This window comes from Sturnira hondurensis, unplaced genomic scaffold, assembly GCF_014824575.4.
Source record: "Sturnira hondurensis isolate 20B ecotype Veracruz unplaced genomic scaffold, ASM1482457v3 Scaffold0006496, whole genome shotgun sequence".
NCBI classification, from domain to species: domain Eukaryota; kingdom Metazoa; phylum Chordata; class Mammalia; order Chiroptera; family Phyllostomidae; genus Sturnira; species Sturnira hondurensis.
In genome coordinates, this window is record NW_028079127.1 from 18,302,802 (window position 1) to 18,320,780 (window position 17,979).

The 17,979-nt window shown below is 59.1% G+C and overlaps 1 protein-coding gene across 2 annotated transcripts in view; it reads left to right on the top strand.

Annotated features, from left to right (window-relative positions):
- POC1A (POC1 centriolar protein A) overlaps positions 1-17,979 on the top strand; it is a 54,419-nt gene that overhangs the window by 18,417 nt on the left and 18,023 nt on the right. For both annotated transcript variants that reach the window (XM_037049566.1, XM_037049565.1), the window contains exons 8-9: positions 4,870-4,938; positions 6,037-6,135. In XM_037049566.1, coding sequence (XP_036905461.1) covers positions 4,870-4,938; positions 6,037-6,135 — 168 coding nt within the window. The remainder of the gene's footprint in view (positions 1-4,869; positions 4,939-6,036; positions 6,136-17,979) is intronic.

A 17,979-nucleotide genomic window follows, 5' to 3' on the forward strand; every position in this document is an offset into this window, starting at 1 on the left:
CCCAACAGCACTGCCCCCACTGACTCTCCCTCCTGTGCCCCTGGGACATGGACAAGCCCGTGGATTCGCCAGGTCTCCCCTCGTCTGTGGACGACCGCCGCTCCGGCCTCGCCCCAGGAGAGGCTGTGTGTTGCTGGGCACCTTGAGGCAGGTCCTCACAAATGTTGGCCTCCTCGTGCTTCCACTCCTGGAGCGCGACCTCCAGCTGCTGTGGGCGACAGCGCCTTGGAAGGCCACCCAGAGTCCTCGTGGTGGGCACAGTCCTGGCACCTGGGGGGCGGCTGGTGTTTTTTAGGAAACTGAGACTGTGGTGGGGTTGCAGATGCCTTAGTCTTGGTTGGTGGGCACAGGGACACAGCCACCGGCCTCCCCCTGTGGGCCGGGGCCCTTGTCCCCTTCTCCCACTCCCCCACAGAGTCCCTCAAAGTTTTATCTGGCTTATTATTTTGTTTAGGGTTCTCCTCATCTCCCCAAGATAGACCCTCTCCCTTGGGCTTCTCTGTTGTCACACAGCCCCTGAAATCCATCCCCAGATGGGTGGGCTGTGGGGGCTCCCTGACCCTTCCCCCTGCTGACCTGAGTGGGTGTGGCCTGCTGGCCCCTTGTTCTTCAGGTCTGTGTGCGGTGCCCTCAGCGGCCCCATCCATTGGGCCATCTTCTCCAGGGCCTGAGTCCCGGAGGCCAGGCCGGGTGTCCGAGGGTGCCGGGCTGGCTGGAGGCCGTGCCCTCTCTGAGGCGCTGCAAAGCCTTCCTCGTGAAGCAGGAGGGGAGGGAGTCCCTGCTGCCCGAAGGATCCGGCACAGATGGGGGCGGGGTGTGGGGTGTCTGGGCTGCACGGGAGCCTTGCTGCAGTGCAGTGGGGTGGGGGCGGAGGGGGAAGGCTTTCCCACCAGCCTCCGCCTCCTTCCCCTGAAACCTCGTGCCTGAGCAGAGCCCCATAGTTCTGCGGGGTGAGCGTGCAGGCAGTGTGCTAGAAATAGAGATTTGTTTTTCAGTATTTTCTGAAACATGTTAAGCCATGCTCACTTGATTTACGTCCCAGAGCTGCTTGGGAGAGGAGGGTGGGTGGGCTGGGGGCGGGAGCTAAATCTGGTGTTCGAGGCTGTGCAGTTTGTGTTCGTGTTGCAGTGGAGCGACTGAGTGGCGAGAGGCGGCATTTGCCCCCAGAGCCCCAGCCGCCCCAGGTGTGGGCAGGCAGCCAGCATGGGCTGCCCGGAGCCTGGGAGCTTGTTTCAGGCTGGGGCCTCTGCTGGGGCCAGGATGGAGGCCACAGGGGCCTCACCCGGTAGGGGCGGGGGCAGCAGTGAGCCAGGAACCTGCAGGCTGCTCTGGGGAAGGGAAGTCAGACCTCCTGGCTTGGATAATGGGGCACCTCCTGGGGAGGTGAGGGGACATCAAGCCTGGTGAAAGCACACTTGCCCCAACCTCAGTGACCCTGCTGGGTGCCTGGCCCCCTGACCCCTGCCTGCGGCCCCCAGTGGGAAGCTGGGAGCCTCTGCATCTCTGGGCAGCAGCCCCTCCCGCAGGCCCTCCTCACCCAGGGCCGCCCCCTGGGACATGCCAGCCCAAGAGACTCCCGGGGTTTGCGGGAGGAGCGGCCTGGGTGCGGGCAGAGGACCGGGACGCCCGCTCCAGAGGCCTCTCGGGCCTCGCTGGCGTGTGGCTGTTCTTCTACCTCTGACTTGGGCACCTGGGGTGACGTTCCTATTTGTTCAATGGCAGCCACTGAAAAACTTCAAAACCCTTCCAAGGTGGTGGTGGGTGGGGGTACCTTGCTGGGCTTTTGCCCGAGGAGCTATTGTGGGCACAGGGGTCAAAGTTCAGGCTTGCAAGGGAGTCAGAGGCGGGGGAGGGGGGGAGAGTGGAGAGGTCTGGAGGAGCTGTGAGATTTGAACAGCGTGGGCCCCTTTGGCTTGCCTTTTTAACATTTCCTCCATTGATGCTTTGTCACGAGAGAGGGAAGGAACTAGTTAGCATAGCCCCTCAGTCTGGAGGCTGGCATGGCAGAGGGGCCGTGTGGTGAAATGGTGGGGCGCCGCTCCCCCAAGCTCCAGGGCTGGTGGGGCAGGGTCAGGAGGGTGCAGGGGTGGAGCCAGGCTTCATCCAGTGCTTGCGATGATCAGGCAGGATCCTCTCACTGGGCAGGCAGTGGGGGGGTCTGGTGGGGGCCCAGAACTCCAGGCGGGTGAGCGCCTCCAGCAGTCGGGCAGGTGGGCGCCACGCTGCTGAGGGCCCAGCCTAGAGCTGCAGTGACACTCAAGTCACGGACGCACCAGCCGGTGGTCAGACCCATTGGCGGTGACTAACAGAAAGGAGGGAGCCACCAGAGGGCAGAACAGCTTCAGAGAGCGTGTGTTCTGTCTGACCACTGTCAGTGGTGGGAGAGACGCCCGGCCCCTGGGTTTGGAAACTGGACCGCCCGCCGCGGTCAGTGCTGGCCAAATGTGGGGAACCTCAGAGTGGGGGCTGGCCGCCCGAAGGGGAACGGCCTGGAAAGCATTGCGCATTGGGAACTTTTGGAATCTAGCTAAGATGATAATCAGAGCCAAATTTATAGCCTTAAATGAATTTATTTAAAACCAAGAAAGACCAAAAATAACTGGGCAAAGAGCTGAATTCAGGAGGCTCAGGAGGAAGGCGGAGGAGGAGAAGCCCCGGCAGGAGTCTGAGCAGCAGGTGGCCCGCGGGGCTCGGGGTGCTGGGGGGCGGGGGTGGGGTCCTGGGTGGTCACCCGAAGGCCGGCCAGGGGTTGGCACTGTGATGGTGCGAGCTGGCTTTGGCTCGCAGTGGAGCCCAGCACCCACTGTCCCCTGGGCCGTGTTCCGAGTGCCCCGACAGGGGCGCACATGGGTGGACAGCACCACCTGTGGAGGTGCCTCTTTCCAGCAACCCCGAGGCCCCTGGTGCACGGGCTCTGTGGCAGGGACTGCAGGCCTCATGCCTTGGGGTTCCCCTTGCAGCTTGCTGTCCAAGTCTCCCAGCAGGTGGACTTCGGGAAGAGGTCTAGTACTTCCTTCCAGCAAAGCTCCCAGCACCTGCCTTCTGCTCCTGAACGGCCTGCTGGGCCACGGGCTGCTGGCCGTTGCTGCCATCCTTGCTTGGTTTCCATCATCTTGTCCCCGGTTTGGCATCTGGGTGTTGGGTGATGACAGGAAAGGTGACTGTGACTTCTTGGAAGCCTGCCACTCCTCAGCTAGCTCTGGGCAGGCAAAGAGCCCAGCGTTTAGGGTGCTCTGTGTACTGGTTTCCTTCTCTTTTCTTTCTTCCTACTTTGTTTTTCCTCAAAATGAAAATAAGTTTTGTCATTTTGTTTTTATGTTAATGTAGCAACGCCACATGTTGTTAAAAGTTCAAAGTATGGGAATTACTTAGGTTTTCAGGAACCCAGTGAAAATCACCTGAAACGGGACACCCACATGCACCTCCATAGGTCTCGTTAACCTTGTAGCCCTCGGGCACTGTTACCTAAAGGGGTCTCCGAGTGATGCTCGACCCGCCCCAGCCCACACCCGGGCCCTGGTCGTGCAGCTTTGCCCTGGCATTTCACACTTGGCCAGACTGGCCTGGGGTCCCACTGGGAGCAATGGGTCCCCTTCCTTTGTCCTGTGGGTAGCTGTGCAAGACTGCCAGCTGCTGTGATTCCTGGCCCCAGTGACGGGCACAGTTGGAGGCAGTGTCGCTGTCCCTTAGGGAGGGTGAGCACACAAACCACCCCCAGGACTAGGGGTCAGTGCAGGTGAAGGGCTCCAAGCCAGGCCCAGAACTCGGGGTTAGCTGGCCTTGAACTTAGCTTCTCTCCAGCACCCCACTGTGGGCACTGTGGAGAGGAGCCATGGGTAGATTCCAGAAGTGTGGGTGGACAGCTTCCCTCCTGCCCAGTGTTCCTCTGAAAAGTTCGGTGGGGAGGAGATGGTGCGTGGTGGTGGGCTGAACACACTGTCTCCTTGGGCACCCCTCACGCATGTGGTGAAGAGCCCTCCTTCTTTACTGGGCCCCACCCTGGGCACTGCTCAGGCCTGGCATCACCCTTCAGACGGTCGTGGGACCCTCAGCACCTGGGAGGCCAGAACGGGCATGTCCCCTCCCTGGGAGGGGGGTCCTGTTGCTTCTTTGGTGACCCCTGCCCCAGCCTTTCTCCTGCCCTGGTCCTGGCCTCTGGGGTCGTCTGGGGCTCCCTGACTGCACGTGCAGCCTGGCTCATCGCTGGGGCTCTGCACTTGTCCCGACAGCTGCAGGGTGGTGTGGGCAGGGTGGGGCTTCGTTGGAGGGCCACAGCCTGGTCCCATCGCTAGGTCTGGGCGAGTTGGCGTGCCTCTCTGCCTGCTGGCCCCCTCGGGAAGTGGGGACAGTGGTGCCAGCCTGGCAGGGCTGCTCAGTTCCCTCTGCCCACCCACTGCCCCCCAGCCTGGCCTCGGTCCTGTTACTGGTGCTCAGGGCCTGTCCCAGGTCTCAGCGTGGTCAGCGTGGCCCACATTTATACCTGAGGTCCCGCAGGTCCCTCCAGGTTGGGGAGGACTGTGGGCTGAGGGAGGCCCTCTGTCCCGTGGTTGCGTCTACCAGCTCCAGGTCTCTCCCTGTGCCTTTCAGGGTTTATTTATTTATTTAATATTTTATTTATTTATCTTTAGAGGGGAAGGGAAGGAGAGAGGAAGAGAAACATCAATGTGTGGTTGCTTCTCGTGCATCCCCTGCTGGGAACTGGCCCCTGCAAAGAACTGGCCCGCAACCCAGGCATGTGCCCTGACTGGGAATCGAACCGCGATCGTTTGGTTCGCAGGCCCGTGCTCAATCCACCGAGCTATGCCAGCCAGGGCCCTGTCAGGATTTAGAGTGACCGTGGGTGTTTGTTCTGTCCCATTTGTCCTATAGGGTCCAGCCACCGCCATTGCCTTTTCGAGAACAGGGGAATATTTCGCCTCTGGAGGCTCCGATGAGCAAGTGAGTGAGGGTGGTCTAGGGGTCTCTGCCGATGCTGCCCAGGACTGGCAGGGGACCGGGAGGCTGCAGCCGGGTGGGGTGCTCAAACCTGGGGCCCTAGTCTCACCGGGGCAGGTCTCCTGTGGTGCCAACCTGGTGGCGGAGGCGTGAGCCTGCCCTGCCCACACCGTCAGGAGGAGGGAGTGGCTTGGGCTGCTGGTTACCAGACATGGACGGCAGGCCTCGTAGGGTGGGCAGTGTAGGGGCTCTGCCTCCATCCACACAGTAGCCCTGGGGGCAGGCCTCCCGTCACCCACCCCGTGGGGGAGGAAGCAGTTTCAGCCACTACCCTCTGCTCCCGGCCTGCCTATGTGCTGTTCGAGGGGCTGGCATGTCCCAATTCCATGGCTGCAGAGGGCACGTGTAAGGACGTCTGTTCTACTTTGTCATCCTGTGTGCTGAGGCCTTAGTGCCTCCTGCCCAGACGGTTAAGCACTGATGACCTGTTCCCCTGGTGGGCACTTTGGCCCTGGCATCTGGCTCAGAGCCTGTAATCTGCAGGCCTCAGGGTTTGAAGGTCCTGACCTGGTGGGCGTCCAGACCGTTCTCTCCTTGATGCCAGGTCTCAGAGCTGTGAGGCCCGGAGCCGGGTTGGAGCGGGATCCTTGCACCAGTGATCTGGGCCAGAGTTCATCCGTTGGCCACTCCTCACAGCGCGGCGGGCCCAGCTGTGGCCCTCGGGAGCTCTCGTTGTCGTGGGGAGATGTGACAAAGAAAAGGGACAGAGAAGCAGTACTCAGTGGCCCCAGTGCTTTGAAGGAGCTGTCGGGGTGCGGGCTGGGGAAGGCCCCTCTGAGAAGGTGGTGTCGATGTGGACGATTCGGCCTGGGGACCCAACTCCATGGGGCATGGGCTAGGGACAGTCCAGGCAGGAGGGCCCGCGAGTGCAGAAGCCTGCTTGGGGTTCGTCCAGACGAAAAGCCTGCTCTCTGGGGAGGAGGGGCAGGTCCCAGTGTTGGGTTGGGGTGTCGGGGGGAGGCCACTGCCCTGTTCTGGCCCATTTTCTCCATGAAGGACTGAGGGCTTCTCTCTAATTCTGGGCGTCGGTTGGTCTCGCAGGTGATGGTTTGGAAGAGCAACTTCGATGTCATGGATTACGGGAACATCCTGAAAGTGCAGAGGCCACCAGCCACGCTGGCCAGCTCCTCCAGGCATCTGGTGAGTAGCCTGGCTGGGCTGTCCAAGCCCGGGGGCCGATGGCTTGGGTCCCAGTGAACAGCACCAGGCTCGGGGACGGCGGGGATTAGGGGCTGAGGCTGGTCACAGGGAAGGGACCGTAGTAAGACCTCATCATCCAGCAAATGATGCTCTGTCCCTCGTGGTGCCACTTTCAAACTGGCAGTGAACAGGCAATAAGCACAGGGGCCAGCGAGGCAGGCAGTGCGCCCTCTGGGCCGAGGCCCGCCCGGTTCCTGGAGGGCTCGGTACTGAAGCCACAGCTGGCTGGGCGCAGGCTGCCCCCACACTCGCACTTCCTCTCCTTTTAACCATGGAGAGGAAGTTCCTTGGCCACAGACCATTTTTACTACTTTTGTTGGTAAGAGGGCATTCGGTGTTCCTGAACTCAAACAGTTAATGGTATTTCTGGCAAATACGTTGGGGGAAATAGGTAACTGATGAGGCCTCACTGAGTGAGATTGCACGGGGCTTTGGCGGAACTCACCATTAAAGCCGAGGCCGTGGAGCCCAAGGGTCTCAGGTCCCAGTGGCCACAGGCTCTGTAACCCGCCCTCCTGGCCTCAGAGGGAGCGGGGCCTCTCCCACACCCGGAAACAGCCCGGACAACAGGAAGCAGCTTGCCCCAGGCTCCCTTGAGCCAAGGCTGGCCGGGAATAGAACCAGGAAGCTGGAGTCCATCCAGCCTTCTGCTCCCGCAAAGGGACCCCTCCCCCCCACACTCCCACCCTCCCCCTCCCAGGGGAGGGTGCCACCTGAATCTTGGGAAGGTTGGTACCCACCAGCATGGGGGCCCTGTGCCCCTTTTCCAGAGTAATTAGGGAAGTTACTTGGGCAAGCTGCCTCTCCTCCCTTCGGTCCTGGCTCGGGGTGCAGGTGGGGCACCCTTTCTCTCCCGAGCTTTGGGGCCTCATCATCTAGGGAGAGGCCTGTGGGTGGGGAAGCCAGAGGGACAGGTCAGGGTGGGCATGGCGGGCAGGTGCTCAGAGGGTTGGGGACAACCATTTGTCCCCATGCTGCCTTCAGGCCACAGCCCAGCCCTGCGGGCATCTGCATGGCGAGGGTAGCACGTGGGCTCTGGGGTCTTGAGCCCTGACTGTGTGGTTCCAGGCAAAGCTACCCCCTTCCTAAGCCTGGGTTCCTGACACAGGCCCATTTTGTACAAACATTTGGTTTCTCAGACTTTGGAGTCTTCCGGAGGTGATACTAAATCACAGAAAAAGGGCCTGTAGAACTTGGCTTTGGTCACTCACATTGGAGAGTATGCTTGCCCTGCCCTCCTGTGGGCCTGCCTGGCACCCAGGTCATACCTAGTGAGCAGTCTGGAGGTGGGCCAGGGGCTCGCTTCTCCGAGAACCTGCGAGCGCCACCACTGTGCCCCACGAGCTCTGCAGCCTGGGACCTGCCCCCAGCTCTGTGCGCACACTGGGCCTTGACCCTGGCCTCAGAGCCCCATGTGTCGTGCCTGGGCATTTGAGGGCTGTAGGAAGACCGTTGGGCCAGGTGCTGGGCCTTGAATTCCTGACCATGTGCCTTTTAGAGTGTGGCAGTTAGAAGTCACAGGGCAGAGCAGGGCAGGGCAGCCCTGTGAACCTGTGACAGCCCCTCGCCCTGGAGACCCCTGCCCAGACCTGGCCCCACGTGTGGCGTGGAACCCTCTGTCTCAGAAGGAGGCTGCCCTCAAGCCCACTTTGAAGAGAGCTCCGTTCACTGCCAGAGAAAGCTATTTTCAATCGCTGGTTGAAATTCACAGCTTATTTTTAGGCACATTTCATGTTGAAAAGCAAAAGCCATTTCCCAGCCCTTCAGAATGAGAAAAGTGGGCTCCATTTTCTCTCCAGTCTTGGCTGAGTTGGGGTGAAGGGGTTTGGGGCTGTGGCTGGGCACTTCCCTGCTTGCAGGGCTGCAGGCGGGCAGAGGCTGCAGGGCTGAAGTGAGGTTGGAAGGGTCCGAGCAGACGGACACACGCTTCCCGGGGGCTCGTGTGGGGCCCCGCGGCTGTCTGCACAGTTTGTGTGGCGTTCAGCTCTGCTCCCCGGGTGTCCCTGGTCCCCTAGCACACGTCCTCACAGGCCTGCCGCTGAGGCGTAAGGATCACCATGTCTTGGCTGACCTTGGACTTGGCACCTGCCCCTCAAATCCCAGCTGCCCTGGGACTGATTCTGCCTCAACCACGGAAGCATTTTAAAACCACTTTGAGCAGCAGAGGTTCATTTATCTGATTTATTCTTGCCCTTCTAAATGTCTCTCTGAACCCATATGCAAGTGGGAAGGAAGGTCTTGCTGTGGGGGAGGGGAGAGTACAGAATTCTAGGTAATTCAGTAGAACTGAAAACCCACTTCCTGAGTTCCCTGGGCTGCCTGTCCTTCAGTGCAGGTGATAACCTTGACTCCTAGGGCCGAGCCTTTCTCTGCTCTACTCACAGGGGAGACACCAGGCCCTCCTTGCTGAGATTTCATGAAGGTGGCACAGGCCAACGGGAGCTTGGAACCATGCCTGGCACCTGGTGAGGACTCACCAGGCTTTAGCTGTTTTTAAGATGTTTCTTTTCCTTCCTCTGCTCGACGGAGAGCTAGATGAACCCCTGCCCCCAGTCAGGGTGACAGTGTTCAGAACCTGCGGCGTGGGGGCTGGCGGGCAGGCCCAGGCCATTCTGACCAGGGTCGTTTTCCCTGTGGGCTCTGCTCTGCACGCTGCCCTTGTGCAGCCCAGCGGGGGCGGCGCTTCCCCGTGGGAGGCCCAGGTGCCCAGGACCTTCGAGCCCATGTGCGAGGTGGCCGCGGTCACTGAGGGTCTCTGACCGGAGGCTCTGCCCTCCCTGAGGATGGCCTGTCCCCTCCTCTGGGCCCCTCTGGCTCAGAGGCAGAGGCCCAGCGGCTCCCGCACCCTTGCTTCAGGATGTCACCCAGGGCTGGGCCTGACTTAGGGCTTCTTGGGCCTGATCCCTGGCCCAGAGGGTCTTGGCCCTGAATCTTGCCGATGCTGAGGTTCTGGGGGTCCTGGGGGCCCTGGGGGTCCTGGGTGGTGGCTGCCAAAGACCTGAGTTCTCACCGAGGAGACTCCAAGCCTAAGGAGTTTTAGGGTCGAAGTCAGGGAAGGGGCCTGTTCCCACTGGCCTCATGGATTTGCTTTCTCTGTTGGGAACATAAAGGACATGAGTCTCTTACTGACAACACAAGTCTCTGGCTGGCATTTACTTTATGTAGCAAGGAGAAGTGTGGATTTGAGGGGTGCTTGGCAGACATGGGGTGGACGTTCAGGACTTGGAGTGGACCTCGGCCTGACAGGTCTGGGAGCCTCTCTCCTCTGCCCTGACCCCAGCCCTGGCTCTGAGTCTTCTGGGCTGCTCACGAGGCAGCAGGGGAGTCAGAGGGTGCCTTGTGCCTGGTCTCGGGGTGCCTGTGAGGCTGAGAGGTGCCTCTTGATGTGCCGGGGGCCCGGGCTGAAGAGCCGGTCATGTCTGCAGCCCGCTTCGTTGCTGCAAGGGCCAGCGTGGCCCTCGGCCACACGAGTGGGGGCCTGGCCTCACGAGGCGCAGCGCTCCAGGAACCCCAGCAGCTCATCCGGGGCCTCTGTGCCCAGCTGTCTCCCTGCCTGCCTACAGGATAGCCCTCGGGCACTTTTCATTCCCCGGCTCCTCTGCAGAGGACCGCTGCGGTGCGGCTGCCAGGGCAGCCACGGTGTTCCGGGTGACTGAGGCCCTCTGGCAGGGTGCTGCACTTCGGCCAACTTGCACGGCCCCTCCCCCTGCATGGCAGTCATGCGGGGGTGCTCTGGGTTTCTTTGCTTCTGGGGGGGAACAGAGGAGACTAGAGTTAGAGCAGATTCGATATTTGTTACCAAACTGTATGATTTTTAGAAAGCTTTTTGCTTGAAACAGCACCTCCCTGGACAGTGGTTGAGGGGAGCATGGCTGTGCAAAGTTTAGGAGCCCCAGAGACTCCAGCACCCCTGGCCAGGGTCGGGGCTGGCCCTCCCCTCAGGGTGCCACCTGTCGTGTCCACTCCTGGGAAGCAGGCAGGACTGCCTCCTCTCCTTCTCCTTCCAGAGGCTACAGCTGGGTTGGGACGGGGCTAGGCCGCTCCCAGGCAGGTGGTGGAACACTGCCGTGTGTGCCTGAGCGGGGCCTCGGACAGGATGAGGCCGCAGTTGGCAGTGGCGCAGCCGTTCAGTGGGCCTGCGGGCAGTGTGGTGAGGAGGCGGACCTGCCCACGCTGGACACAACTGCCAGAGGCCGCTTGCTCGTGGCGGCTCCCTGAGTCACCCCATGGCTGGTTCGGACACGGCCTGCCCCACCCTGGTGTCGAGTTCAGGACGGGTTTGCATTTCTGACACTCTTCGTTTCTGATGGGTTTGCGTTTCTCGGCAATGCTGCTGCCCCGGTCCCCGGTCTGTCAGAAGACCCACTGCCCGTGTGACTGTGGCATCCTGGGCGGGGACGGCGGGGAAGGGTCTGTCCATGGAGGGGAGATTCTGTGGCCCCGGGGGCCGCAGCTTAGGAGGCACTTGGAGAGCTGCCGGCGGACTCTTCCCGGAAAGCGGCAGGTCCTGGGTCCCACTCCCCGTGCAGTGTGGAAAGAAAACCTCGGCAACGCCCCACAGGCTCTTCAATCCCAGAGGCACCTCCTGGGCTCTGTTCACCTCTAGGCAGGTGGGGTGTGGCCCCTGCTGGCCCGCTGCCCCGTCCCAGTCCTGTCCTGTCCTGTCCGCTAGTGCTGTGCATCCACCCAGTCACCTAGTCTTGAGTCCTCAGGCCACCTGCCTCCTGCCCTTGGCCTTGCGGGTGGGGTGCCTCAGTCAGCTCCCCTCCTCCAGAGCACGGAGGACTTTGGGGAAGCTGGCAGGTGACAGTGCCTGACACCTGGCCTTGAGGTGGCCTGGCTGCTGTGGCTCTACATTTAACTCACCAGGGGAGGGTCCTCTCTGTAGAGCCTTTTGGGGAAGTGCCTCTAGATAGGGAGAGAAGGACCAAGCCCTGGGACAGCAATGACCGATGACTGCAGAGGGCACAGGGGGTAGGTTCTGTGCTGCCCCCTCAAGGGGCTGATGGGAGCTTCCTGCCACTGGAGAGTCCCGTCCATTCTGCAGGCAAGTGGGTCCCTGACCGGAGGACAGTGGCCTGCTTCTCAGGAAGAAGGCCTAGTTAGTGACTTAAGCCACCAGGAGACAATCACAGAAATCCAGGGCAGGCATTCTGAGATAGTAACAGTGTCGTGAAGATAGACGAACCTGACTCTGGAGTCCCAGCGAAGCCTGGTGGCTCTGCATCCGGCTCTGGGTGCTTCGCAAAACACCTGGTATGCACACCTGGGCACGCACGTATACCTTTGAGAGCTCCGTTCTCTCCCTCAAGAGTCTTAGGACTGCTTAGGATTTTCTTTCCCCCAACAGCCAAAAGTTGGGTTCGAGGCCAGTGGGGATTCCACAGCTGCACTGAAGAAGTGAGCCTGAGCCACGGGGCAGCGGGCAGGAGGTCCCGGCGTGCGGCTCTCTTCGAGGCACGTGCCCCAGGCAGGGCCGGGCTCTTCCCTGGAGCACTTCTGTTTGGCCCCAGGGCCACTGCAGCCTGGTGCCGCACAAGCCCCGTGCTGACAAGTCCTCTCTCTGTAGGAGAGCCCACAGAGGTCGTAGGTGCGAGGCAGAGCAGAGAGGGTGGGCAGGAGCTAAGACCACTGGTCTCTGAGCATCCCTCCCTCCCTGTGTCTCCCTGCCTTCTCCACGCTGCTTTTTCAAACCTGTCACTGGAAAGGGGAAGAAGCGACCCCCAAGAGGCAATAGACCCCGTTGCTCAAGCCTGACTGCGATGCTTTGGGCCGTCCTCCCTGCCTCGGCAGAGCTACACTCAGCTTTGCAGATGGCACCCCCTCCAGGCAGTCCTCCCAGGATGGACAGCAGGTTGTGCTTGCTGGGGAAGCCCTCCCTGCCTGGAGTCAGTTCCTCACAGTCCTCACTCATGTGCCAGAGGGCTGGGTCCTTGGTCACCTGAGGTGCCCAGCACGTGTCTGGAAGGGGTCTCTCAGGACATGAGTCTGTGGGAAGCGTGGGTGCAGCATTCGAGCCTGGGGACAGGCCCTGGCTCTTGCCTTCTGGCAGTTTTAAGGGTCCCATATGGAGGAGGCCACTTTCTGGCCTGGTGTGGCAGCCTGGCCAGAGGCAGGGGGCATGGGGTGGTCTGGCAGCGGCTGGGTGAAGGAGGGGGCTAGAACCTGCAGGTCCAGGCTAGAGGTTGCAGCACTTCTTGCTTTCAGTAGAAAAAAGCCCTTTGTAGCTTGTATCTCCCGGACCGGACAGCAGTCTTGCCCGTGTGGTGTGAGAGTGTTGGGTTATACTGTGTTTATGTTCTCACTGGTTACCATGGGAAAGTCAGAATGGAGGGTTTCCATGGAGACTATCTTAGAATTAGTTTCTTTGAAGGTCCAGGCATTGCTGCAGGTGCACTGGATGCTGCGGGTGCCCTCGGGGGCTTTCTCGGTGGCAGTGCCAACAGACCTGCCTCTTGGGCTGGAGAAGGCTGGGGCGCCGAGCAGGGTGACCCTGTGCCCCACTTTCTCTCGGGGTCCTGCTCACCTGGCCTCAGTCAGCTCTATAGCTCGTTCTGGTGGCCCAGGAGCTTTCTTATTATCATTGAAACAAAACAAAAAATCTTTGTGTTGTGGGCATTTTTGAGTAGCATACAAGGTAGGGGGAATGGCGTGGCGAACCCCACTGACCCATCACCGAGCTTCAGCACTCGCCCGTGTTACTCTGTTGGTCTCCGCATGTTTCTAGGAGAGTTGGGGTGTTTTCACTTGGCCCCGGACATGTTTCACGCCAAGTAAAGGCGGTTTCCGGTTACACAACTGCAATGCTCTCATCACATTCCACGAAGCGAACAATTCCCTAGTGTCAGACGCCTGGTCCCCAGTCACGTGTTTCCCCATGGTGTGGAGACTGGCATTCGGTGCTCCCTGTCGGCACAGAAGGACGTAGAATGAGGATGTGAGACTTGGAGAAAACCCACGTCCCCCTTTCCCCCGTGGGCTGGTGGTGCAGCGGCTGCAGAGCCTTGGTCCAGAGCCCGAGTTGGGCTGGGGGAGCTTCTGCGCCCCACCTGCCTCCACCCTCAGGGACATGTGTCTGTGAGCCCCGGAACATCTTTGTCCCAGCCCAGAGGCGTGTCCTGCAGGTAGGCTGGCTACGGCCAGCATCCTGTCCACAGGGGGTACTGTCCCTCTCCATAGCCTGCATGGAGGGAGGGAGGTGACGTCACTGGGCCCCACACAGCTGTGTGCGGGCTGTTTTCTAGGACAGGGAGGCTGGGGCCCTGGAGTGCCCTCGGGGCATCGGGGGCTGAGGGCTTGGCTCACCCGAGGCCGGCACACTCTGCTGGGGAGGCAGGCTTTGCTCCTGCCCGAGATGCGGCACAAACTGAATTGCCCAGACTGGGAGCGGTGCCCAGGTGTGGTTGGGGCCTCTCACGCTCTCTATTGAGCTAAGTGCAAGCAGAGTTTAAAATAGCCAGCCTTTGTTCCCAAAGTTCCAAAAATCCAACTCCAGTAGTTACAATGAGCTGTCTTCAAGTGGATCTATAAATAGACGGCTACTGTCCCTCTTTGTCACTGAGAGCCTCCGCGCCTTCCCGACCCGTCGCTCTGCCGCTCCTCGTCACGGGAGGCCTCTCATCTGTGGGGCAGCTGCAGCCACCAGCAAGCTGGGCTGACGCGCAAGAGTTGTAATGACAGCCACACGTTTCCTTTTAAAAGCCACTGTCCTCCGAGATGAACCACACAGGGAGCACTGTGACTCAGCCCTGGGGAAACCGGGTGGAGAGGTCCATGCTGCCGGTCAGGGGTCAGCACCACCACCAACCGGTCCTGTTCCCATGAGCCCCACAACGTTCTTGTCAAAAAATGCATAACCTCGCTCTGATCACAAGAAAATACCAGACCCAAATCGAGGGGCATTTGACCATATAACTGATCAGTGCTCTTCCAAAGGGTCAAGGTCGCAAAAGACAGGAAACCGAGGGGCTGGCTCCACTGCAGGAGACGAAGGAGAAGGAACTAAGTGCGGCGGGAGGTCCTGGGTCGAGTTCTGCGACATCAGGATCCAGGGACGTCAGTAGAAGAACGGGGGGTGCCCAGTGGGGCCCTTGGTGTGGCTGATGGCACTGGCCCGTGTTGATTGCCTGGGCGGTCGCTGTCCTCGAAGCGATGTGAGATGACAGCAGCCGGAGGGGCCTGGGAGAAGAATAGATGGAGACTCTCTGCTGTTTTGCAACCTTTTTGTAAGTCTAAAGTTAGTTCAAAGCAGTTCAATTAGAAAAAAGAAACGTACAATCAACACATGGGCTTTATCAGTTGCCTTGATCTCCCTCCCTCGGCAGCCTTGGTCTCGGTGTGGGGTGCTTCTGTCTCCCAGCTGGGAGCTGGCAGCCTGGAGTGGGCGCTCAGTGGCCTTTGTGGAACTGACCTGAGTGACGGCCGGCCCTCCCAGAACAGGTGGTGTTCAGCGGGAAAGCTCTTCCCAGGCCTCAGCCACAGACGCAGGCACCTTGTACACTCGTGCACACTCATACACCCACACCCCAGGGCAGCAGCTATCACCAAAGGCCAGGCTCACTCGGCTGGCTGGAGAGAACATTGGCAAGATTGCCAAACAGTGGGATGGTTTTGAGAAACCAGAACTCCCTCGGGTTCTGGGCTCTGTTCAGAACCAGCAGCTTCCTCTCGTTGGACTGCAGGACGGAACTCGGAGTTATCAGGCGAAGGAGGCTGTCACACGTCTAGTCCACGAGTGTGTGTGGGGAAGGTACTGCTCGTTTCCTGTTGAGCCCAGAGTTGAGAAAACAGCCATGCTTCTCTCCCCTGGGGATGCTGGTGATGGGGGTGAGCAGTGAGCTCCGTCTCTCCCTTCTCTCTCTGCCAGGCCCCGGGTTAGGAAACAGGGAGGCCGCCTGCCAGGGACACCGGCGGACTTTCCATGGAGACTGATTGGCAAAGAGGCACAGGCCTGCGGGGCAGGCTGAGAGGGGCCGGTGGCCGGGACCGGCACCCTCTCAGCAGAATGCGGGTGAGCAGCCCGGTGAAAGGTTCCATTGAAAAGGCTTCATCCTGGCGGGGTGGGGTGGGGGTGGTGGTCAGCATCTAGATCTTTCTGCTCTGCACTCAGCCCTACTTTGGAAGCAGTGACGTGCTTTTGTGATTTAAGTGGGCAGTGGCCAGACAGGTTCCCTGCCTGGGTCTCTACAAGGAGGTAGGACCGGTGAGACACCCAGACCAGTGAGACACTTAGGCCTGGGTCACCTCTCTGTCCTCTTTCTGCCCCAGCTGCAAGCCGTGGACCAGTTCCTGGATGTTTTTGTCTGTTTCAGAGCCTGTTTCTGGAGCAGGGAGGGAAGGGCCAGGGGCAGGGTCCAGTGTTGGAGACTGGGGGGCAAAGAGTAACCTCTGCTTTGAGCAGGGGTTAATAATTGACCACCCACCCACTCGAGGGGTCGCTCTGCGGAGTCAGCTGGTGGTGTTGTTGTGGGAAAACTGCAGCCACTTCTGGCGGCCGGCCTGATGTCTACAGACAGAACAGCCGCGGCCTGGGAAACCCCGCCTGGGGACAGACAGGTGCTGGCTGCCGGGGGTGACCGAGGCTTTGGGAACTGGAAGCACCGAGCTATCATACTGGCTTTCTGCACTTGGAAACTGATGCCAGACCAGCAGGGAACCTCACAGGCCACCCCGGGCACCTGCAGCCTGGGCTTGGCCCGTTGGGTGCCCTTGGAGGGGTGGTGACTTGCACCCTGGGAGCAGAGCAGCAGTGATGGGTCGTGCCATGGTCACTGCTGTGTTGAGGTGGGGGGGTCCCAGGGCATCTCAGTTGTAGCGGCCTTTATAAAGAGTCGGGCTTTGTGACACGTGAGTGTAATGTTCGCCATGTAAAGGAGTGAAGCGTTCTCTGAGTTTTGACAGACAGTCACGTAATCGCTGCTGTGATCGAGGTGGAGAGTGACTCCGTCGTTCCCTCAAGTTGCCTCACGCCTCTTTGTAGTCAATCCACCCTCCTCCCCAGCCCCAGGGTGCGGTTTCCAGAAGTTGCTGGAAGTAGAATTGCACAATGATGTAGTCTTCGGTCTGGTTTCCCTCACCCCACCTAGTCATTGGGAGATCCGCCTGTGCGGTCACACTCCTTTTACTGCTGGGGGTGCACCGTCAAGTTGTTTGTCCGCTTGTTAGTGCAGATTGGCTTGTTCACAGTCTTCGGCTCTTACAGACGAAGCTGCTGTCAGCTCTCATGCACACATCCTTCCGCGTACCTGTCTCCCCACTTTTCTTGGGTGAGTGCCTAGGAGTTGGACGGCTGGGGCATGTGTGTGTGTGTCATTTGGGGAGACCGCCGAACTGCTTCCCAGCATGCTCGTCCCATCTCACCTTCTCCCTGGCTGTGTGAGGTAGGTCGCGTCTCTCTGCCTCCTTGCTGGCACTAGGCGCGGCCAGTCTGTCTAACTTTAGCCTCTCTGATCGATGTGTGGCGCTGTCTCACTGTGATTTTAACTTTCATTTTTCTGATGACTAATGACATAGAGCACCTTTTTTCCTTTTCATTCTAGAGAGAGGAAGGGGGAGAGGAAAAAAAACATAGGTTTGCTGTTCCAAACTGACACATCATTGGTTGGTTCTTGTCTGTGCCCTGACCGGGGATCGAACCCACGTCCATGCTGTTTCAGGACGGTCCTCTAACCAACTGAGCTACCCGGCCAGAGCTATAGAACATCATCTTAGGTGTTTGTTTGCCGTCATGTATTTTCTTTGCTGGAGTGTCTGTTCAAATCTTTTGCCTATTTTTTTAAATTAGATTGTTTATGTCTTCTCACTGAGTTTTGCAGGTTTTGTAGATTCTGGATCTGAGTCTTCTGCCTGTTACGTGACTCGCAGGTGTTTTCTCCCAGTTTGTGCTTTGTGTTTTCATCTTAACAGTGTCTTTCAAGAAGCAAATGTTTTGAGTTTTGATGCAGTTCATCTTTAAACTTTTTCTTTTGTGGATCCTGCTTTGGGTGTCATATCTAAGAAATCTTTGTGACCTAACCCAAGGTCACAAAGATGTTTTCCCTATATTTTAGAAGAGAAACATGTGCCAACATTATAGTTCCAGGTTTTACATTTAGTCTACGATCCATCTTGAGTTACTTTTTTTAAAAAAATTTATCTTTAGAGGGAAGGGAAGGAGAGAGGGAGAGAAACATCAGTGTATGGCTGCCTCTCATGCATTCCCTGCTGGGAACTGGCCTGCAACCCAGGCATGTGCCCTGACTGGGAATCGAACTGCAATCCCTTGGTTTGCAGGCCCACACTCTATCCACTGAGCTACACCAGCCAGGGCTTGAGTTACTTTTTAACATGGTACAAGATACAGGTTATGTACCAAAGTTCGTTTTTTTGCATGTGGAGATTCTGTTGTTCCAGCAGTTGCTAAAAATACTCTTTCCTGTACTAAGTTCTTTGTGTGCCTTTTTAAAAAATTAATTGGCCTGGCCCTGAGTGGTGTGGCTCAGTGGACTGAGTGCCATGCTGGCCTGTGAACCAAAGGGTCGAGAGTTCGGTTCCCAGTCAGGGCACATGCCTGGGTTGCGGGCCAGGTCCCCATTGGGGGCGCACAAGAGGCACCCACACGTTGATGTTTCTTTCCCTTTCTCCTTCCCTTCCCCTCTCTCTAGAAACAAACAAATAAAATCTTTTTAAAAAGTAATGGGCCTGGTATCGTGGGTCTGCCTCTGGTTCCTGTCCGTTTTGTTGCTCTGTGTGTGTGTTCACCCGAAGCACGCTGTCTGGGCTGCAGCTTTAGCCTGAGTGTCAGAG